We start from the raw sequence: 23,887 nt of genomic DNA on the forward strand, positions 1-23,887 counted from the left end.
ATCTGAGCCCTCTACCCCATTTCTATTTCAGTACACATGCAGTATGCACTATGATTCGAAGGAGACCATAAAATATAGATGTGAAGGGGGCGATACAATTGAGTTGTGCCATCTCAGTGGTCGTTTTTCGCGAAGCTACTTTGTTTCATCGCCCAAATTATAGGTATCAGGTAATTTTGATCCTGCAACCTTCATGATATGATCGCTCGCTTTGAAAATCTTAAACAATAATCTCAGAATGTGTGTTTTCTGTCTGTCTGTGTGCGTTTAATAAATTCCGAGCGGCTTAATCAAGAAAACGGAAACAGTTACGGGACTGGGTTTTTCGGTATAGTGCCGAAAAAACTATGAGGAAGCCAAATGGTAAAGGGTTTTTAAATCGGTCGGTGGTAGGTGGTTTAATTGACGGTTTTGTATCACAAATGTTACATAAAATAGCTTGAGCAGCTTAATCAAGAAAACGGTAAGAGTTACGGGGCTCGCTCTCTCTCCCATTACTGCATATTATGTAGCGTATATATATATATATCATATATATATATATATCATAATTACACTGTCATGAATACTTTAAACTAATTAGGGGAGGAATCGCTCATAGCTGTTTGGACTGTAGAGAGAGTTCATACGTTTATACGACAATGTTATGCATGTTTTCAAATATGCGGGTGTGGTGCGGAGTTAATAAGGGCTAATTTCTACTGATTGTTGTTTAAGATACTATTTTAAAAGGATACTATTGGATACGTGAGGGCACTTCGAATAGAATTGCTCGCCTAATCCGGGTTTTGACTCAGCGGGTATTAACTCCTACCCTTTTTAACTGCGGCAGTGAAATCCCGGCCGAAGGCCGGGTTACACTCGATCGTATCTACCTTACTCGGGAATATTATAGCGGGTTAATTTATGACTGGGAAAATTAATGACCGGGAAAAATATGGCGGAATGTTCCAAAACCCACCAAGCATCAAAATGTATTACTATTAGTTTACCTTACTCGGGAACATTATAGCGGGTTAATTTTTGACTGAGAAAATTAATGACCGGGAAAAATGTGGCGGAATTTTCCAAAACCCACCACTTTATCCCAGTCATAATATTCCCGAGTAAGGTAATAAACATACAGTCATGCCAGATTCATCAACACACGTGTTTTCTTGGATAACAAAATAAAAGCGCGCGCGTAGAAACGTCCGTGTTTTGCGCCTCTTTTCATAGTTTTATAAATATCACCGCCGCTGTTTAAGACGAAAACACGTGCTCACATTGCATTGGTGAAAGCGTGAGTAATTTTATTAACAGCTGCATGCATAACGCACGGAGTTATGAATAACTTGTCAAGTACTAACCTGTGGAGCAATACTTGTCCGCCAGTTTATTAATAACTTTAGGAAGAACCGTGTAACATCGCTGATTGTACTCCCATTCGTCGATACTGCAAATGAAAATGTGACGTGTGAGGAAAGCTAGGCGGTCAACAAAGTTGTAATTTACTTTACTGATTAGTTGGTAAAACTACACTCAAGACCAAATGTGCTATTAAAAGGTGTAGATAGGCTTTATAAAATGGTTTAACTTTAATGTTGATTATTACTGCTGGTATTAGCAATAGGGTAAGAGTCGACTGTAATTAGTTAACTTAGAAAATTATGAAATTTTTACTTTTATTCAGGCATATTTAAATGCAGAGTGCAAAGAATGACGTAAATTTATCAACAGTCATATTTTAAATACAAAGCTAGTTCGAATATCAGGTCTAAAGTAATTTAGTTTACGGCAGGTTTACAGATACTGTCGTTTGTCTATATTCTTATATTGAAAATATAGGGGACACAATAGTTAGCTTGTAATGACGTGAATCCTGATAAAAAGCGGCATAATACTTGAAGAATATGTGTACGTGATGAACTATTCCGGAAGATTTCTTAACCGTTACATACTGTAGCAGCATTGTCTAGTCTTTAGGAAATTTTAGGATATATCACATAATCCAGGAATATGAACAGATCAGCGTTCAGCGACTGTAACCATCTTAGTTCATTTACAAAGTTATTAGATGGTCACAGTCTCATGTACTGTACAAAGTTAATCAATTTCAGCATGGTATCTTACTAAAACATATCCTATTAGTAAAACAAACAACTCACCAGTTCGGTGTGACCTATGCATGTTTCTTAACCAATCAACGCTATATTGTCGTTTCTTTTGTGCTCGAACGGGTAGGTTAACATTTATCGGACGCTCATTTATAGATTTAAGTTGATAATGGTATTCTTTTTTACATTAATACAGTTTATATTGATATTTGATAATCCGGTTCTAACCTAGTGGTAACCTTATTTGTACGAACCTGTTAACCTGGTAAACTGGTAACCTTATTTGTACGAATCTGGTAACCTGTTAAACTGGTAACCTTATTTGTACGAACCTGGTAACCTGGTAAACTGGTAACCTTATTTGTACGAACCTGGTAACCTGGTAAACTGGTAACCTTATTTGTACGAACCTGGTAACCTGGTAAACTGGTAACCTTATTTGTACGAACCTGGTAACCTGGTAAACTGGTAACCTTATTTGTACGAACCTGGTAACCTGGTAAACTGGTAACCTTATTAGTACGAAAACAAAATACCACCGATCGGGTTTAAACCTTATATAAGGGGTCTTTCAAATATTACGTAGTCAGTTTTTGGACAATTTTTACCCCCCCCCCCCCCACCCTTCCGTTATCAACCTTACACATTGTGTCAAAATTACACTAGCGTAATCATTTTATCCACCTTTTATCTAATATTTTATTACCTTTCACTTCATCAGCGCGCATTCTTCAGACCCTGTGTCGCTGTTCTAAATGTATGTCAAGAGATAAGAGTTATTTAAAAATTTGTAAAAGTTCTATGTAAATTTTCTAGTAGCGTTATCATATTTATACATGTGTGCATATATTTATATTTGATTGTAATTAAAGATTTTGAGGCGTTAGTGCCGAGTAATGCCTCCGGCCAGTGCTCCTCCTTCCTCAATCAATCATCCTAAAACCCTCATCCTAACCATATGATGAACTTTAACCCTAAACCTAACACCAACATGAACAGTGAACACTAGTACGAGCCAAATAGCACATTCCAAAGGGTAGGAGATAAGGTTCGGGGGATGAATGACCTAATGACCATAGAAAACAGCGATTAGACCAGACCACTAAGCCGCATAAAAGCTGTCGACTGTTGAATTTTGATGCATGTTTTTATCTTCTGTTTATGCAAACTTTATTTTAAGTAATTATAATAATCTATAATAAATATAATAATAATGATAAATAAATAAGTTATAATTTACAAGAGATTTTTTAGCTCGTTCATTCATTCTATGACTCGTTGTTTTTGTCATCAAAATTACCTGATAGTTTTATGTGAAAAGTAAAACTGTATCCGTTCGATTTTTGTGATCACTATTAGTTTTTAACTTTTAAGACAACACGGTTTTGTTAATGAACGTTCATGCACAACCCAAATGATACCTTTCACGGACAATCTTGCACTTGCACTGAACAACAGATCCAGGACTGATATAATATATTTTGATTTTGCGAAAGTTTTTGATAGCGTTTCGCATGACCTCATTTTAAGTAAATTAAAGAATATTTTTAATGTCGATGGACTAATGCTTAAATTTATTAATTCCTATCTTGAGGGGCGACAACAACAAGTAGTGATAAGAGGCCAAACGTCTTCCTCTCTACAAGTTCGGTCTGGTGTCCCTCAAGGTTCTATACTTGGCCCTCTATTGTTTGTAATATTTATAAATGACTCCTGTGTCTCTGAAGGCACCAATATCGCCCTTTATGCAGATTACACTAAAATTTGGAGGGAGATATTTGGTTACCCTGACCATCACATAATCCAAAATGACATCAATAGATTGTATGATTGGTCAGTGAGAAACCGAATGAAGTTCCACCCACAAAAGTGCAAAGCCCTCTCTGTGTCCTTGCAAAGAAACGTGCTGGATAAATTGCCATTCAATACCTTCTTCTATAAACTTTCTTGAAGTGATATTGACTTTGGGCCCTCTCAGTCAGATTTAGGAGTCGCAATAAACTCCAGGTTTAATTTTGGGGAGTACAATGTAAAGCGCTTGTTTCCAAAGCTACCTCCAGACTTGGACTACTTAAGAGAACATATCATTTCACTACTGATAAAAGGCAGAAAAGATTCTATTTAGCGTTAATTAGGTCTATATTTGAACATTGTTCTGTCATATGGTCCCCTCAAACTGCAACTCATCTTCAACAGTTTGTTGCTATCCAAAAGAGGGCCATTAAATGGATCAATGGTGAACCGTACTCCAGTTATAATGACAATAAACTTGCTACAGAGCAAAAGAAATGAAATATTCTCCCTGTTAAACAGAAGTTTATTTATAACAATCTTATGACCTTCTATAAAATAGTGAATAGCATAATTCCAGTTTCGCTCCCTACTTATTTAGTCCTATGCCATCCAGAGGGCACTCGATACACTATACTAGGCACAATGCTCAAATAATTGATAGGTCGGATACTTCAAATTACATGAGTACTACTGTGCCCTGCTCGATGCCTTCCGAAATAGCTTCTATCATAGATCAATGCTGAAATGGAATAGTCTACCAGTATGTATCCGGCAGTCAGAGCGGATTTCTACTTTTAAGGCCAAACTGATCAAGTACCTCTGGGCTGCCGATACAGTCTGGCCAGATTAGCTCATCAGTCTTACACCCCTGTTCCATGCCCAATGAACGATGAACGAGGATGCACACGAGGATATGATTTCCATAATTTCGTCGAAATTTCATATAGGTATCCTCGCGGTGATCCTCGTGGGATCCTCGCGATGACACCAGAAACTGCCTACATTTGTGACAAAAGTGCAAATTTACCCATTTTGATACGCTGCACGCGAGGAGAAACCCCTCGCAAGGATGGAAATGTCCAATAATTTCATCGCGAGGAAATCATCCTCGTGGGAAATTGTGCACGATGATGATTTACCCTCGCGAGGATGGGTATTTGCGCGAGGATTTGGAGGCAATATTCGACGAATTTATGGAAATCGTATCCTCGTGCCCATCCTCGTTCATCGTTCATTGGGCATGGAACAGGGGTGTTATGAGTCTCAGAAATGTGTTTTTGTTGGTTACAATTCTGTCGGTCCAATTTCCTATCCGCTTGTCTTTTTTCTTCTATCAGTTGTGACAGAATTGTAATGAACAAAATCCTTATAATTATTTATGATATGTTTGATTTCTTGTTATTGTTTGTCATTCAAATTTGGTAGACGGCCCCAACGTTAATGTGGCTCTTGCCATGTGTTGGTTCAGCCGAATTAATTATTATGTAATCAAATTTATTTTTCTCTTTTAGTTAGCTGTCATCCGGCCAAACATTAAGCAACTTATATTGCAGTACCATTTATTAATTAGTATATAAAAATATGTCATTGTAATTTTGCATGGCTGAAATGTAACGCTTGATTTATATATATAATAATTAATTGAATTTTCAAATAAATAAAAAAATACCCTCTTTTAAACACAAGCATTATCTGTTTTGTGGCCACATGCGTGTTTTCCAATATTTCCAAACGTGATCAAATTGCTGAAGAAACGTAATCACATTGCCTTATCTCTAATTCCAATCATCAATTTCTTCCTCTGCCGAATTCAACACCTAAAATACTTTCACTCAAACATTACTAATTATACTGAAGTACAACACTAGTAGTCAGTTACTGTTAAGAGGTTACCCTTCAGTCGGACAACTTGGATAGTTGAACTCTACAACCAGTCTACTGTATTGTGCAGGCCCGTCCATAATAAAATAAAATTACTCACGCTTTCACGTGAGCACGTGTTTTCGTCTTAAACAGCGTCGGTGATATTTATAAAACTATGAAAAGAGGCCCGTCCATCACGCACACTATTGTCTTATTGAAATCATCCTATCAAAATATAATGCATACAATAAAGATGATGAATAAATTCCGAAGAATTTCGGATAAGCGTTATACTAATTATATTTATTCAGAGTAAAACCAGAAGTCACATGATTTTAATATTCGAATTTTATAAAAAGATGGAGACGTAATTCGATCATCTGCATAGTATAGGTATAAATAACTTAATTTTACTCGTGGAAAATTTGTTTGCTTTGGGAAAATCCTACAGGAAGCTTTGAAGTTGAGTGCCCAAATCGCGAAAACCGTGTGAGATACACCATTGCAAAAATTTTTGCAGGTTCGAATGCTTTTTATTATATTAAGGCCTTTTGACCAGTATGAAGGAATAAAAAATTGCCCAAGGAATAAGAACTTTAGGTTCCGAAATATAAACCCTTCAAGTGATTTAAAATCTCTAAATAAATAAATTCCTGCTAGTATTACTAATACTAATTACTAAATGAGCGAAGCTGAACATCTCTCTAGTTTCACGCTAAATTTAGACTGCTACCCTGAAACCTGATTCTATCACATCAAAAGAATAGCCCGACTGTATCCTGTGTCCTTATCTTATTATCCAATTCGATTGAGAATTTGCAGAATTTCTACCACCTGTATTTCAGTTTTTCACTTATATCCTTCAACATGTTGTGTTTCCGTGATTTAGAAAATTTGCCTCAATTTTAAAGTTTTTCTTGATGAATATTCTTTGTTCGAGATACATGGTATCTCACAAATTCAACAGCAATAATTTTAATTGAAAACTTGGCTACATAATTTAAACCATGTTAAATTTCCAACATGCATCTGATTTATCAAATATCGTTTTTACATACCGTATCACACGGTAAAACTTTTAAATATACCTCGTTATCTAGTAATGGTATTCATTAAACAGTGTTAACTGTGAGATCTCCAGATAGTTATACTGTAAGATGCTTGTTACAATATCAATCAAATACTCAACTTGCCGACCTATATATATAATATTATGTAAGATGTCTCTCTACACACGAATATACCGTAGAAAATGTTGTAGTTTACGGTAGTGAACTCGAAATAGTACTATAACATAGTGCATCATCATAACATAGTGCATCTACATAGTGTAATGTAGTGTATATCTTACAATTTAAGACATTACCATTCATCCTCCAGTCTCCATCGTTGATGGATCAAATCAACAAAATTATTAGTTTCAATACATTCAAATTATTCGACTTCCATATACTTTGTGGTTATAAGATGGGTATATAGGAGCTCTCAAAAATACCGATTCTGATGGAATCAGACAAAATTGTAAATTTAGGTGACTGGACGTTATCAATATCATTGTGTAAAGGTAACTGGAGTACCAGTATAAACGTGACGCCTAGAAAGGTGAAACTTGGTCAGATTTAACACTTTATGTAATCATGTAAATCAGAGGGGACCTGTCTTCTTAACAGTTAACTGTTAAGTAGAAATTGCTGCGATATACCTCGCAAGCTAGGGGACGCAAAACGCCCTTCAGCTGTTTTCCGTCTAGACGTAGCTACGGGTGGGAAAACTCAAGGAGGAATGTTATCGTAATATGATATACCCCCTAAAGAGTGAAGTAGACCATTGTAACTCTTTATCTTGCCACATCACGAACGAAAAGGCCCCCGACTTGCAAGAAGTTGATATACAATTACAACTTCGGAATTTAATCAATTTTTTTAATCACATTCACAAACATTTAAAATTAAGGGTAAATTGAAGGAACTTCGACATGCCATGGTCGTCCAAACCGAAGTTATTTGATCTAGGCACTCCTTAGTCCCTGACACTCTGCAGTCTGTAGGGTAACCGAATCATTTTTTTCCCCAGGATTGCCAATAATTTATCAAGAATTTTTGGAATAGTTCCTGAAGCAAACCTTGTGTGGCTGTTCGGTTTTGATATTTTGTTATAAATGAGACGAACTATATGTATTTTAAAATTTGAATAAATGATATCATATCGATAGCTATTTGATCCTTATAAATACAGTGCAGCAAATTCATAGCCGTATATGTAATTACTGTATGTAAATTGTAAATATTAACAACATATTTGTCTTCATGATGGGGTGAGTTCAATCGATGCATCCTAATCGGTTTTGCCTGGTTTACTAATTCCAAACCATCCTTAAATTTTTCGTTATTCAAGCGAAGAAATTTTGTGTCTTTCTTACTCGCAGATTTTTTATTTGCATTATTAAAAATAAATGAATCTTTATAATAAATTCGCCTTTGCTTTTCTAAAAGCTTTATAAATATGTTTATACCTTTTAAAGCTAAATAGCTTTCTGCTTTATCTATATCGGTTTATATTGCATCAATTTCCCCAATTTGCACCTCGTATAAATATAGAGTTTGACTAAGTCAAAGGAACAAGCTTTCAGTTTATTAGTTTTAAGCCGATAAGAAACCGCACGTCGATCGCAGTTCTTTAGTTCTTTAGCTTAGGGAAACATGTCAATTGTTAAAGCTATCATTGCTGAAACATCACGCATAGTTTAAAATGATTAATGTTATAAATATCATTCAATACTAACACTAGGTTAGGAATGTTGGAGGTTGCGAGTTCGCACATCTTTATCCGATCCTGGGTCTCAGAGGAATCCTGAAAATTGTAGATATTATTTAAGATATTCTTTAATACTACTATATATAATAAAGTATAAGAAACTTTTTTTCTGAAAAAAAAAACGAGCTCATAACGAACGCAATCTTTGGGATGGCGGATGCCGAATTTTACTATCGTATTCTTAAACAGCAGGCAAGACGACTCATCATAGCGTAGTATTCCGTAGTCCGTACACTTTAGAAGAGCTAACTTCAAAGAGCAAGTAACCTTCACGCCGCAATAAGTTCCTTAAATACCATATGTACCGACTACCGATAGTACCACTTCCAGCTTCAGACTTCAGGGGCAGGTCCCAGACAGCTTTAATCCGTAAACGTGTTCCCTATTTATTGATCGGATACTTGTATGTCAAGTGCGGCGGAAAGAAGGCACAATTTTAATACAGTTTTACTAAATCGCTGAGATTCTCCCAAGAGACTCGACTCCTTCAAAATTGTATGGTTAAATTGTCCAGAAATTAGCCAGTGAAATAATGTTGTACTCTCGTATCACTACTTCTTAAGAGATTGTCGGGACCTTCTCTTTTTGGATTTGATGACATTTAATTTGTTTACATGTTACAGTAATATGATCCACATATTTTCATTTATGGACATGTTAATGTGAGGTTCAGAATATTGGTACACACAAAGAATAGCGTGATTCAGTAAATCGATTAGCCTTACCATGAGCTGTAGAACAAATTTTGTATAATAACGATAATGATTAGATATTATTCATATACTTTATATTTACGGCATTTAAGTTGTACGTTGTTTCCATTCTTTTGATATTTTGATACAATTAATACTGCTTTGTTATATCGCTTGTTATTATTAAGGCTGTTAGGTGAGACCCCGGCAATGTGAATTTATAGCAGCTGGACGGCTACTCCAGATTTACGTAGGTGGGAGGTGTTTTAAGTGGTAAAAATAGGTGGAAGGGGTTTAAAGTGGTAACAATAGGTGGGAGAGGTTTAGAGTGGTAAAAATAGGTGGGAGGTGTTTTAAGTGGTAAAAATAGGTGGGAGGGGTTTAAAGTGGTAAAAATTGCCGTAGCAAGTGAACGAGCCTTTCATAGAAATTTTGCGTCCTAGTATTGGAAACAAATTCTTGTTCCAGTTCCAATTTAACAATTTCTGTCAACAATAGAAACCAATCAATTTATCCCGGACCAATTTATTACCATCACAGTTGAGTTTCGGAATCGGGTAATTGTCCCTCTTTACAACACAAAAACACTACAGCATTCAACTAACGAACTTGCTTAGTGCTTATCCATTAATTCCCGGCAAAAATTACGACTTGCTCGGACGCGAAAATATTATTCATTATCTTCAATGGTTTAAGATATTTTGGCACATATGATAGGATTTTTTTATCTGCGTCTTATGTAGCCATTTAGCCCAAAAGTAAGATTAGCTCACCTGGTTTGTGTTAGTAGTTTTAGGAGTAAGTGAGATTATAGCCCTGCCATCCACACATCCTTTTAACGAGAAGTAGTGCTTCACCAGCTCTAAACAGGGGGTATATTCAGTTAGTAGTGCTTCACCAGATCTAAACAGGGGGTATATTCAGTAGATTCATATTTTGTTTGCCACTTATAATTCTTATTAAACACTAAAAATATCTCTGAAGAGGCTAAGTAAATTCAGAAAATTGATATTCATTATTCAATACACATAATTATTATAATTTATAAATAACATAATTTATAAGTAACATCAAACGGTACCATAAAGCACTATTGTAAATACCGAAAATAGCGCTTGAACAAAAAGATTAACCGCTCATTAGCCTTTACTAATTACATTAGCCTTTACTAATTACATTAGCCTTCACTAATTACTATTACTTCTGCAGACTTACCAAATACTCTGATGTGATAGTTGGTAATAGGGTCGAATGAGCCGCTAGCTAGGAGAACCAACTTGGATATATCCGGATCAGTGCTTCCTCCTGCCATATCATCCTATACTTAATTAAAGGAAAGGTTATTTTTTAATTTACATAAAATATTTATAATACATCATATTACATATTTACGTATATATATTACGTGTATATTACGTATATAACTGCATTGAGCACAATTGGTGTTAGCAATAGATCTTACGAGATCTTATATTGTTACCAACGTTTCCAATGTCAACATCCGGACACGGAATTCCTACACCGCACGGAATTCCGACCCTAAATTAATACCACGTTAATAAAAACTTTGTTGGTGGTTGGTAATGTTTGTAATGATGGTTGAATTTTTTTGTAAACTTGTCTTATCATCTACTGTTTAACTCAGTCAGTTTTCATCAATCTTCTGTAATTTACAATACTTTCATTTACAAACAAGTAAAAAGGTATTAATTAAATTTCATCAACTTTAAATCGTACATCAGCAATAAGAAATTCAAAGTCGAACTAGTTTTATTGGCCTAACTATAAAATTCCCCAACCACGATGCAATCTGTAGAATAAGTAATAAGTATGTACAATGTTCGTTTAATTAAAATGCCAAATGTCGAAAAGAATAAACGTTAAGAGTAAATCAAAGCAAATACCGTTAAGAGAAAAATGTATCCGACTATTTAAAGTTATAATGCTTAAAAGTATTAAATTGGTTAAATATGATATCACCTGCGCTAAAATAAATATATAAAATGAAATCAATGGTTTCTATTATAGTATTCATGAATCCGATTGTACACACTACACAAAGTTACATTTTGATTTTCGACGACTTACTTTACCAGTCTACATACTCTTATATTAGTAGAGCCAAAGTTCTATTTTAGTTAATATACAGTATTATATTGAGGATGAGAAGCTTCATTACATTCAGAAGGGGTTGGTGTGTCCGTGTCGAGTACTCCCACATCCAGAAAGTTTTATATTTCCTCCCAGATGCGTTTTTTTCTAAATTCTGTGGCCCACTCGCTTCGCTCGCAAGTTTGGGGGGGGGGGCTGTCGGCGAGCGAAGCGAGTCGACGTGTCCAATCCAGCTGCGCAGTGAGCGAAGCGAGCAAGCTGTGGCAGGGGTCTGGGGGCGCAGCCCCCAGCGGGGTCCAGGGGCGGAGCCCCTTGGCGGGGGCTAGGGGGCGCAGCCCCTGGAAATTTTTTGCGAAATAGGGTGTTTTAGACAGCATTTGGCATTAAAGAAATTTGTAGGACAGCAATAAACTGGGATTGAAAAGAATCAAGTACTCACGTAAATTTGGTAACTTCACAACAGCAATCTGCATTCTCCAATCACAATATTTCACTGTGTTCCAAAACTGACGGGATGTTCCTCTTTGATTTTTATACAATCGAAACATTTTCTTCAAAAATTTCCTCAATTAATTTGTCTTTATTCCAAAAAAATATTTCGAAATTTAGGAGTAACTTCTCAAAAATTTCCTCTTTTTCTCCCGTTTTTCCTCCCAAAAAAAATTTCCTCCCAGGCTGCCTGGCAAGATGGCGTGTTTCTGGATGTGGGCGAGTACTCGAGGCAGGTAGGACCCTGGAGGTGGGTAGGAAGGTGGAGGAGGGTGGGTAGCTTGCGGAGGTGGATAAGAAGGTGGAGGAGGGTGGGTAGCTTGAGGAGGTGGATAAGAAGGTGGAGGAGGGTGGGTAGCTTGCGGAGGTGGATAAGAAGGTGGAGGAGGGTGGGTAGCTTGCGGAGGTGGGTAAGAAGGTGGAGGAGGGTGGGTAGCTTGCGGAGGTGGCTAAGAAGGTGGAGGAGGGTGGGTAGCTTGCGGAGGTGGGTAAGAAGGTGGAGGAGGGTGGGTAGCTTGCGGAGGTGGGTAAGAAGGTGGAGGAGGGTGGGATGCTTGCGGAGGTGGGTAAGAAGGTGGAGGAGGGTGGGTAGCTTATCGAGGTGGGTAAGAAGGTGGAGGAGGGTGGGTAGCTTGTGGAGATGGGTAAGAAGGTGGAGGAGGGTGGGTAGCTTGCGGAGGTGGGTAAAAAGGTGGAGGAGGGTGGGTAGCTTGCGGAGGTGGGTAAGAAGGTGGAGGATGGTGGGTAGCTTGCGGAGGTGGGTAAGAAGGTGGATGAGGGTGGGTAGCTTGCGGAGGGTAGGATGCTGGCGGAAGGTAGGCTGGTTAGATTCTGGTGGTAGTTAAGATGGCGGAGGAGGGTAGGATGCTTGTTGAGGAGGGTAGGATGCTTGTGGAGGAGGGTAGGATGCTTGTGGAGGAGGGTAGGATGTTGGTGGCGGGTAGGATACTTGCGGGTAAGTTGATTGTGGCGGCGGGTAGGATGTTTGAGGGTAAGTTGCTTGACGTGGCGGGTAGGATGCTTGAGGGTAAGTCGCTTGTGGCGGCGGGTAGGATGCTTGAGGGACAGTTGCTTGAGGCGACGGGTAGGATGCTTGAGGGCCAGTTGCTTGAGGCGGCGGGTACGATGCTTGAGGGCCAGTTGCTTGAGGCGGAGGGTAGGATGCTTGAGGGACAGTTGCTTGAGCAACAACAACACCCTGAGCTGTTTGATCCTTCTTCAGAAACATGATCACGAGAGTCACAGCAGCTCCGATGGTAATGAGCAATGTGAGATAAGTGTATGCCCCAGTATATGCCCAAGAACACATGATCTCGAAGCTGCTGCTGCCCGCCATTCCTGAACTAAGGTTGATGACGAATGAGACGCCAAATGTAAACAATGATCGAAGTAACCTGGATTTCTCGGAAGTTTTTAAGAAGGTGAACATTGTAAGGACGACTGACACCAACAATAGCACTATCCAGGAAGCAATTCCGCAAAGACCACTATATCCTCCAGCAGCGAAGATACACTTTCCAATAGTAATGTGAACACACACCCCTAGAAGAATTATTACTGGTCGAGGCAGCTTGAAATCCTCTGGGTATTCTTGTGGCTCTTTTAGGATGTGCAGTGTAACGAGAAGAGAAGCCAAAGCCATAACCGGGATCGTGCAATATGTGTAGTACTTTAGGACATCCCAATAAGAGGTCGCAAACGTCCACTGAATTGTAGTGCAACCATGATAAACGCTACTAAGATTGAGAATGAAGGATCCAATAGATACGCTCAGGAAGTCCTTAACTTTGTTTTCTTTATTTTTCATGATTGTTAAGACTCCCGCTCCTACTGCCAGCCATATAAGCAGGAACCAGTAGATCCCCGCTACATCCGCGGGATATAGATATTCGATATCTGCAAATCTCACTGCAAACAGTATCTTTGCTAAAGCAACTTGAGCGAGAAATCCCGCCAAAATCACACTCGAACTGGGGATTAGTGGCATTTCTGAATCTGAAAAGGTGGTCTAGGTCACAGGTGTGTCAAATAGTATTGCATTGCGTACCCACAATTATGTTGTGCATATTTGTTAGGTATTAATCCTTAGATAAATATGGCACAATTATGAGCCTTATTTTGTGATGGGCTTGTCAAGCAGGTCGTAAAATACACATTATGAAAAATATATTAATTAAGGAGTGTATTTTGAAGATTTATGATAATTATGTAGCATGTTTTGTCGACTACTTCCTCAAAAGTATAAAGACAGGACGTGAAATATCTTCAAAAAGGAAACCACTTCCATAGAAAGATCTATAAAATGCTATAAATATACTAGACATAAAATAAGCAAGTTTTATTCCAACTGAGGAGTAAAATTTGCAGCGCATCTCCCGTCCGTGTGGAAGGAAACTATACAATAGTCACACGCTCTCAAGTTCTGGGAAATCCAACTCCTACTCGAACAAAACGAACAATTTGATAAAATAAAGCAATCCCTCCGCTCTGTCTCGATTAGAAAATACAGGTTTTAATACTTTTGGTCTGATTGTCGAATAATCAGCGAATTCCCCACTTTCAGCTCAAACACAACCCATAACTCACACTACTCCGAGAACACACGTAAACTTGTCTTATCATCTACTGTTTAACTCAGTCAGTTTTCATCAATCTTCTGAAATTTACAATAATTTCATTTACAAACAAGTAAAAAGGTATTAATTAAGGTTCATCAACTTTAAATCGTACATCAGCAATAAGAAATTCAAAGTCGAACTAGTTTTATTGGCCTAACTATCAAATTCCCCAACCACGATGCAATCTGTAGAATAAGTAATAAGTATGTACAATGTTCGTTTAATTAAACTGCCAAATGTCGAAAAGAATAAACGTTCAGAGTAAATCAAAGCAAATACTGTTAAGAGAAAAGTGTATTCAACTATTTAAACTTATAATGCTAAAGTATTAAATTGGTTAAATATGATATCACCTGCGCTAAAATTAATGTATAAAATGAAATCAATGGTTTCTATTATAGTATCCATGAATCCGATTGTACACACTACACAAAGTTACATTTTGATTTTCGACGACTTATTTTACCAGTCCACATACTCTTAGTAGAGTCAAAGTTCGTTCTATTATAGTTAATATACAGTATTATATTGAGGATGAGAAGCTTCATTACATTCAGAAGGGGTTGGTGTGTCCGTGTCGAGTACTCGAGGCAGGTAGGACCCTGGAGGTGGGTAAGAAGGTGGAGGAGAGTGGGTAGCTTGCGGAGGTGGATAAGAAGGTGGAGGAGGGTAAGATGCTTGCGGAGGGTAGGATACTGGCGGAAGGTAGGCGGGTTAGATGCTGGTAGTAGTTAAGATGGTGGAGGAGGGTAGGATGCTTGCGGGTAAGTTGCTTGCGGCGGCGGTTAATTCAACCTTGATATAGTATTTATGCGCTATTGTTGAGCTTCATTTGTTTTAGCTTCAATGGTAATACTCTACCTTTCACAATTTACATAATTCTAATTGTGAAAACTACGCTACTAAACTTACTTAATTTTATGTTATTTCTTAGCAATTCAACAGATCATGGAAATTGAAATGAATATTCCACGAGTAACAGATTGCGGACTCTGGGGCTGGAGACCATCTTTCTTAAAGGTTTGGATGAAAATCAAATTTTAGGTGAAAAAATAATGTTTATTTGGAATTGGCAACCTGTTGTCAATCTATATCTGTTCAGAAAATGACAGAGTTAACACACATTCGTCATTGATTATTTATTATAAGTCAGCGAGGGTGAGTAGAAATTGTAACATTGTTTTGTTTCAGATATTCAACACTCCTAATATGTACCTGGTCCTCTTCTCCATATCCTCTTTCGCAATATCCACAACTCTGGGTATGAACCAAGTGCTGATACCCACCCTCCAGCAACTCTTCAACTTGAATTCAAAGCAAATTGGTAAGGAATCGTTGGTATAAGCTGTTTTGACTATTTTATTTAACACTCTTACTATACAAATTTAAAAAGGTTATACTGGTGATGATGAGCCGGGGTTTGAAATTTTATTTTAACACCTCCTTGAATCAAATATGAAATCATCTGAATCCCATATAGGTTTGATTCTCATCTCAAATGACTTGTCTGGTCTTGTTGTGGCGTTCATATTCGGGCATTTTGCCAGCAAAGGAAAGATGAGGTGGCTACTTTTTGGAGTGATAATCAACTTGATAGCAAATCTGTTGCAAAGTGGTACACAGCTCTTTGTCAAGGTATGAACAAATTATTGAGAACTCGATATTAAGACGTATGGTAAGTGGTAAGTATAGTGAGCCTCCAATGTAATTATTTATTCGGGTTTGAAGTCAATCTAAGAGGGCTCGTTGAGCCTTACTCATTCTAATTCCTATAACACATCATACGCTTGATCCAAACACAATGCCGTATAGTGTGTAGTTGCTGTCACAACAAGACAGCAATCCATAATAAATACCCTAAACAGAACCCTTTATCTCCGCCAACAATTGTTATCTGGTCCAAATATGAGCCTTGTCTTTCCAAATTCATCCGAACTAGCATTTCGGTGTTTGTGTGCTAAAGCTTTCAGGCCTGCACATCCCTTGCCCCGTTACTTGTTAGTTGGCTGTCCTTCTACTGTCTAATTAGCAGTCAAGGACAAATTCATACACCATAATATGGGCATTATATTTTAGTGAACTATTATAAATTTGCTGACTCTGTCAAATGTGCTAAAAATTTCTTGTTTCATTGAAAATTTCTCATTTATAGTGGCATAATAACATTTGTTAATTGTTCTAATAAATCCTATAATTGTAAATAGTGGCATAGTATTTCCATAATCTCAAATGAGCAACTTATCATCTTAGCTTCCAGAACCATCAAACAACGTGACGACATCTATAATGGGAACAAAGGAAGAAACCCTGGCCCTCTGTACCCCGGGTGGGGGAGATGACATATCAATCAACCTCTCCGTGGTGGACTCAATGTTTTATGCTGTTCAGAATAATAAATTGTTCTGGATCCTCTTCTTGGCAGGAATATTGCAGGTAAAAAGGAAAAATATCAACAACAAAAATTGAGCAGGCTAGTAACCATCTTATTTAGATGTATGAATTTTCCTTTCAACGTATCATAAAACATGACAACTATTAACATTTTCTATATCTGAACAAAATTACCTCCAAATCAGGGTATAGGATCACCTCAAGCAATTTGTGGTTTGACATATCTAGATGAAGTGATGACAAAGAAGAAACTTGGTCCATCTGTCGCTGTTAATAATGTCATCAATCTGCTAGGGTTTTCAGTATCTTTTGTGTTTGGAGCATATCTCCTGACACAGTATGTCACCTTGGGTACACCCCCAGATGGGGTGACACTGGGAAGTGGACAGTGGGTGGGCGCATGGTGGATGGGGTATCTAGCACCTGGAATCTTGCTTGCTCTTTCTGGTATACCTTTAATACTGTTCCCTACGCAGATGCCAGCAGCCAAGGTTTGATGGGGATATTTATTTTAAGTTCTATGTAATCAAATAGTAACAGAGAAATTTATTTTTAAAATTTACAGTTAAATATACTGAAAAAAATAAAGCAAACTCAGTAACATTAAAGGCAGTTCTACAAGAGAAGATAGATAGCGGGGAGGCAAGTCAGCAAGAAAAGGACTCTGAACTGAACCGATCATTCAAGGAGCTTATAAAGGACTTGTTACCCACTGTGAAACGACTTATGAAAAACAAGGCTCTACTATTTCTCCTAGCAGGAGAAGCTCTTAACAACATCTTTCTCTCGTCCATGCCATATGATACTAAATTATTATCAGACCTGTTCAAGTAAGTCGGGGGAAAAAGTATCGATATGAAAAAAAGACACTTCCACTATAATTGAGCTTGAGCGTAGTGAAATTTTATGATCACGTTTTAATATCTCCCGCTATGGTTTAACAGTGCATGTGATTGTAGCACTACTTCGATACTAGCTCACCTTCTACCAATCATCTGTCGTTATATTGTCCACCTGATCTCAGGTAAAGCTGCTCAACAATATCACCACAATCATTATGCACATGATGAGTCATTTCTTCATTTGCTTACCAACTATTTTTATCGAAACAATTGATTGAGGTTATGATACATCATATGCATTAGACATTTTAAATGAAATTAATATCAATACCGTGATATCTGGAACAATAGAGGATTCTAGAACAGTTTCATCACAGGATATCGTATTCAGAAACGGGGATGTTTATTGGGATTTTAAGAACAGTTGGGACAGTCGTAGGATTGGCTCTTGGTGGACTTTACATGGGAAAATTCAACCCATCAGGTAATGACTGTGTACTTAAATGGAATTTTAAATGACACCACATACTTTTATTTGGCGGTGCTGAGTTTTAAACGTGGATGATTTGCCGATTCAATTTAACAATTTTTAAATATTTAGTTTTAAGAACTGGTAAATTGAATGCAAAATTTCGATACAAGATTGTAATCATTTCAAAGAGAAGTTAGCACCATTTACACACAAATGTTAGTGGCCTTATGTGTAAAATAATTTATATTTATTATTTAATATGGCCCCTCTTATGTTCCGGCGAGCAATTTTTACCTAATGCAAAATTCAGTGGACTATCATCAACGGTAGTCGTGATCATTCATGGCCATATTATCCAGGAAAAACGTGTGTGCTGTTCGCTGCAGTCACCCAGTTTGTAACCCTGGCTGGACCATTCATGTCACTGTACCACTGTAACACTGACATTGTGGCTGGTATAACAGTTCCCTACCCAACTAACCCTTCTTTGGAATGGAAGTAAGAGCAATAAATCTGACAATTTTTGAAATTGAAATCTCATTGAACTCCTTAACTTAAGCATACTAGCAATTATTAAAAATCTAAAACAGTTGTACAGTAAAACATTCACCCCAGCAAGGGAAGCAGGAACTTGACAGACATGTGCAATGGTATATGTAGTTGCTCAACAGATTTCTACGAGCCCGTTTGTGATCTGGAGAATATGATAACCTACTTCTCCCCCTGCCATGCTGGCTGTTCTTCATATAACGTAACTTTTAGCTCTTTATTGTAACTTAAACAGTTCTTGGTAATTTGAATGTTTCATACTTGCACCTCATTCATCAGAAACTGCTAGATTATTTATGTTCCTTAATATATTGCAGGAAAGTAGTGGGATCTATCAGAATTGTCAGTGTAGTCAGGCTGATTTAGTCCCAGGGGCCTGTCCCGCAGAGGATTCCTGTTCAACAAAGAAATGGACTGTTTTCATAGTTCAGCAATTACTTGGGGTTATAATTTTTATTAGTCAATACCCTGCTGTAAATGTGGCATATCTTAGGTGAGAAAAATTGCTCGGCAGATATCGAATTTGTAAAAAGAGTAGACTAACACAATATGAGGTTTTTAATTCCTCATAAATTTCCTCAAAGAATGGTTTAATTCTACAAAGGAGAGACAATTGTGACCTGATTTTTACCCTGGCTAAATTTTGATTACTAATCTTGCACGATTCCCAGAGTGGTTCCCGAGATTGACAGGTCAGCGACACAAGGCATGAAGCAGTTCTTTACACGTGGGTTTGGGTTCCTACTAGGACCCATTATATTTGGAGCTATCATTGACAACTACTGCGTAGTGTGGAGAGGTGGAGGAAGCTGCTGGCTCTACGATCTCCATGAGTATGTGTACCAAGACTGTTTCTTAGTTCTTACTTTTTTAAAGAATGGCACTAGTTAAAGTATTAACAGTTCATATTTTTAACTTTTATTGAAATGAGTGAATGACACCACCACAGATTATTTTATTATGATAATTCTCACTGTCGTTTGGCAAACCACACACATCAAAATTGTACAATGCAGAGACTGAGAAGTGTAGACCATGCATGTTATAGTGTCACAGGGGCCATCATGAGTATTTTTGAGAATTCTTGAATTTGAAAATGTATAAAAAATTATTTTTGAATCTGAGAAATTCAGCATGGATTTCTCAGAACCCTGATGTCTTAGTGTGTGCAGCTACATGAAGTCCCGAAGAAACAGCTAAGGAGCGATTTTTCTAAAAGTTTAAAGAACATCCAAGGCATGATATAGACTAACAAATGCCATTTTATATTTGCACTTCTTTAACCACTGATGCTAACCTAATTTCAGTTTGATAGTGACGTTTACGGTCAGTCAGTTGGGATTCCGCATAGCAGGTGCTATCTGCATGTTTATTGCATGGAGACTGTACCCAGCACGAGCTGCTTACACGTATATCAAAGTTGATGAAACAGCTAAACTCTAGAATATGATTAATAACCTTTAATTATAAAACACATTTTGAACCACAGATTGTTGCATAATTTTTAGAGTAGACTCAATTTCAGTTCAGATGTCATTGTTTGAATTTTATGGTTTATTCGATGGAAAGTTGATCTTTACAATCGAAACATTGATGGACTTTGAAATTACTTTAATTTTTAATTTCAATCAGATTTGACAGCGAAACTTTTGTGATTCAGTTACTATTAGGGTACGTCTACATTGTAGTGTACTCTAAACATAGACTATACTTTAATTTATTTACAAGCTATGATATTTGTTACACATAAATTCTATCATAGTTATGGCACTATCCGTCGCGGAGTCGAGTCCGCGTCGGAGCCGCCGGACTCCGAGCGGACTCCGAGCGGACTCCGAGCGGACTCCGGCGGAGCCGCCGGACTCCGAGCGGACTCCGGCGGTGCTCCGCCAAAATGTATTTACAGTGGACTCGAGTACATTTTGGCGGACTCCGAGCGGAGCCGAGCGGACTCCGAGCGGACTTTAAAGTCCGCCGCGGACTCCGAGCGGCTCCGCGGCGGCTCGGCGGAGTGTCCGCCGCGGACTAAGCCACTAGGCGGACTCCGGTCCGCCGCGGACTCCGGCGGAGTGCTTGGCGGACTCCGCCGGACCTCTCCGCCAGACTTGAATCCGGCGGAGTCCGGCGGAGCTTGGCGGACTCCGCCAGCTCGGCGGACTCCGCTCGGAGTCCGCCGGACTCCAACAGAGTCCACTGACTTCCGACCTCCGTCTTCCGACCCTCGGCTAAATTTGTCACGTGACATACAACATAGCATTTTGCAATATTGTGGTCAGATGAAAAGGTCGCTAGTGATAAACCTTAACCATTACCCTCACAATGTCAATAGTGTACAACTCTAGTCCTAACTTTGACCCTATAATGTATAAACATTGACCCTAACCCTCCACCAAACCGTCCGCAGCGAAATATCAATGTCATTGACTGGTCACGTGACCAAAACAATTTTTGTTATATTATCTCATATGGGGAAGCGTTTTTAGCAAGCAAAAATACGTCGACCATCACAGGACGACGCCAGCCAGCACTCTCTACGCTCTTCGAGCTCCGATCGTCCTGTGACGAAGTAAGGACGAAGCCTGAGGTCCTCAGGTAACATCGACCACCGATTGAAAATTCAAAGATTTTTTGACATAAAGGTCAAATGTAAAACTAAAATCTTGATGTTGATTGATTGACGACGTCAATTTTTGAGCACAGCGCGAGCGCATGCGGAAAAGGACCGCGTAGCTAGTCAAGATGTTGATAAATATTTGGCTTGTGGCGCGATATGTTGCTCTAACTATAGCTATAGCCCTCTCGCTTGCAGTAGCGCGCGACCGCCGGAGGCGGAAATGACCTGGTTAGCTAGGTAAACGCGATGTGCCTTGTAGGATGAAATCCTACTAGCTGACGCCATTCGCAGCTGTGCTGCTCGCTGTACGTCAGCGATCGAAATTTATACGCGTATCCCCCGTTAAGATGTGCCACTCGACGCGCCACACAATTTTTCTCGTTGCTCGTCGCACGTCGACAAACAACGAAGCTCGTTGCGACGCGCCGCGCAATGAGCTGCCAGGCTAGGACATCGTCCTGGTCCAACAAATTTTGGCGAGCGATTTTCTCCAAAAATTTAATGAGGGCGCCGACTTCCACTCTGGCTAAGTTTCTTCTTACCCAGCGCGCGTTCCTTAATGGGATGAGGAAAAATTAGGTAAAAAGAATCCACTGACTTGGCCAGAGTGCTTTCATAAAACTCTATTACTAGCTTAGCGTTGTAGGATTATATACTTTAATTTCGGATCGAGTGAAGCGAGTGATACACATTACTTTGATTAAACTCATGCTGATCACAATACACAATACAGTACAGGGAAGTGGGTAACACGGCTTGCAGTCGCAGCTGCGGCTCCTCGCTGGCGGTAATAATTTTGTTTTTAATGCATCCAAAATTTTAAATTATCTCCTTGATCATGATGTACCGTATCATATTTTGTCAATTTCACTATTTAAAAAGAGATTTAAGAACCATTTGCTTCATATACAAAACCTAGGGCTAAATGGGGATCATGGATGGCTACCATGTAATCACGATATCTTCTCGAATGTATCAATTTCATAAAATAAGTTAATTTCAACTAGGGAAATATAAATTGAAGTTAATGTTTTGGGGACGTTTGTGTGTTTTTTGTGTGTATTTTATTGTGAGTATTTAAAACAAGATAGGGACTATAATTGTAACGGTTTAAGTGTATACGTCTTTATTAATGTTGCCTCCGATTTCACTACACTGACAACATTCACTTTTTATTTTTTGTGTTATTTTTTACTTGAGATCTCATATCATAAAATTTTACCATCGCGATACGGGTATTAATTTACCTCCCAGCGGTGAGACACCGCTTCCCTCCATCGCCATGTTTGAAGCTCTCCCATCATCTGTTCTACTTCAGAGGGAAGTGACTTATTTTATATTTTAAAATTGTTATTATTCCAGTATAACAAATAAATTTTCTAATCGTGTAAAAAAAAATCGTGTATCGTGTAAATCGTGTAATATTTCAATGAACAAGAATTAAGAAAAAGAGAATTTAAGAAAAAGAGAATTTTATTTGCCACAGAATAATCAATACATATAATATACTTCAAAAAAAAAACTTCAAAATATATTGTTAGTTCATCTATCGTTCGTAAGATGGGGTACTCTCAATAATCAAGTACATGAGTACCCGACCCGCCGCGCCACGCAAGCACCACACTGCAATTGAAATTGGAGATGTAAGCATAATGGGCGCGGGGGCGCCGCGCACGTGGATCGAGCCGGCTCACGTACCCAAATTGCAAATGCAAATGTACATGTCACAATGTCACACTCACAGTCACATTTATTAATTTCTACACAATTTATTCATTATACTTATCTGCCCACGAGTGCTGGTATCAGTTTGTGTCTTAAGACACTCTCTAGTGGTCTGAATAGTTCTGCTATGTTGGGAATGGCGAATGGCGAATGGCGAATGGCGTCAGCTAGTAGGATTTCATCCTACAAGGCACATCGCGTTTACCTAGCTAACCAGGTCATTTCCGCCTCCGGCGGTCGCGCGCTACTGCAAGCGAGAGGGCTATAGTTAAAGCAACACATCGCGCCACAAGCCAAATATTTATCAACATCTTGACTAGCTACGCGGTCCTTTTCCGCATCACGCATGCGCTCGCGCTGTGCTCAAAAATTGACGTCGTCAATCAATCAACATCAAGATTTTAGTTTTACATTTGACCTTTATGTCAAAAAATCTTTGAATTTTCAATCGGTGGTCGATGTTACCTGAGGACCTCAGGCTTCGTCCTTACTTCGTCACAGGACGATCGGAGCTCGAAGAGCGTAGAGAGTGCTGGCTGGCGTCGTCCTGTGATGGTCGACGTATTTTTGCTTGCTAAAAACGCTTCCCCATATGAGATAATATGACAAAAATTGTTTTGGTCACGTGACCAGTCAATGACATTGATATTTCGCTGCGGACGGTTTGGTGGAGGGTTAGGGTCAACGTTTATACATTATAGGGTCAAAGTTAGGACTAGAGTTGTACACTATTGACATTGTGAGGGTAATGGTTAAGGTTTATCACTAGCGACCTTTTCATCTGACCACAATATTGCAAAATGCTATAAAGCAATG

General features: G+C 38.5%; 2 protein-coding genes across 2 annotated transcripts; one reads left to right on the forward strand and one right to left on the reverse strand.

Moving 5' to 3' along the window:
- Nucleotides 1-1,349: 1,349 nt before the first annotated feature.
- LOC134825721 (nicotinamide/nicotinic acid mononucleotide adenylyltransferase 1-like) lies at nucleotides 1,350-10,634 on the reverse strand (the record flags this gene model as incomplete). The annotated part of the gene is made up of 4 exons (XM_063837931.1): nucleotides 10,475-10,634; nucleotides 10,033-10,121; nucleotides 8,536-8,603; nucleotides 1,350-1,435 (listed from the first exon to the last, which is right to left on the reverse strand). Coding segments are annotated over exons 1-4 (340 nt in total), but the record flags the coding sequence as incomplete, so codon positions are not given.
- Nucleotides 10,635-15,409: 4,775 nt separating this feature from the next.
- LOC134825719 (solute carrier organic anion transporter family member 4A1-like) lies at nucleotides 15,410-20,457 on the forward strand. Its single transcript, XM_063837930.1, has 12 exons — nucleotides 15,410-15,498; nucleotides 15,670-15,802; nucleotides 15,959-16,113; nucleotides 16,729-16,911; nucleotides 17,055-17,360; nucleotides 17,479-17,699; nucleotides 18,089-18,195; nucleotides 18,543-18,681; nucleotides 18,799-18,934; nucleotides 19,050-19,225; nucleotides 19,404-19,565; nucleotides 20,040-20,457. Exons 1-12 carry the CDS (start codon nucleotides 15,427-15,429, stop codon nucleotides 20,173-20,175), a joined length of 1,926 nt encoding a protein of 641 aa, XP_063694000.1. The 5' UTR covers nucleotides 15,410-15,426; the 3' UTR covers nucleotides 20,176-20,457.
- Nucleotides 20,458-23,887: the final 3,430 nt, after the last annotated feature.

This window comes from Bolinopsis microptera, unplaced genomic scaffold (assembly GCF_026151205.1).
Source record: "Bolinopsis microptera isolate Bmic1 unplaced genomic scaffold, MBARI_Bmic_1.0 sca35, whole genome shotgun sequence".
NCBI lineage: Eukaryota > Metazoa > Ctenophora > Tentaculata > Lobata > Bolinopsidae > Bolinopsis > Bolinopsis microptera.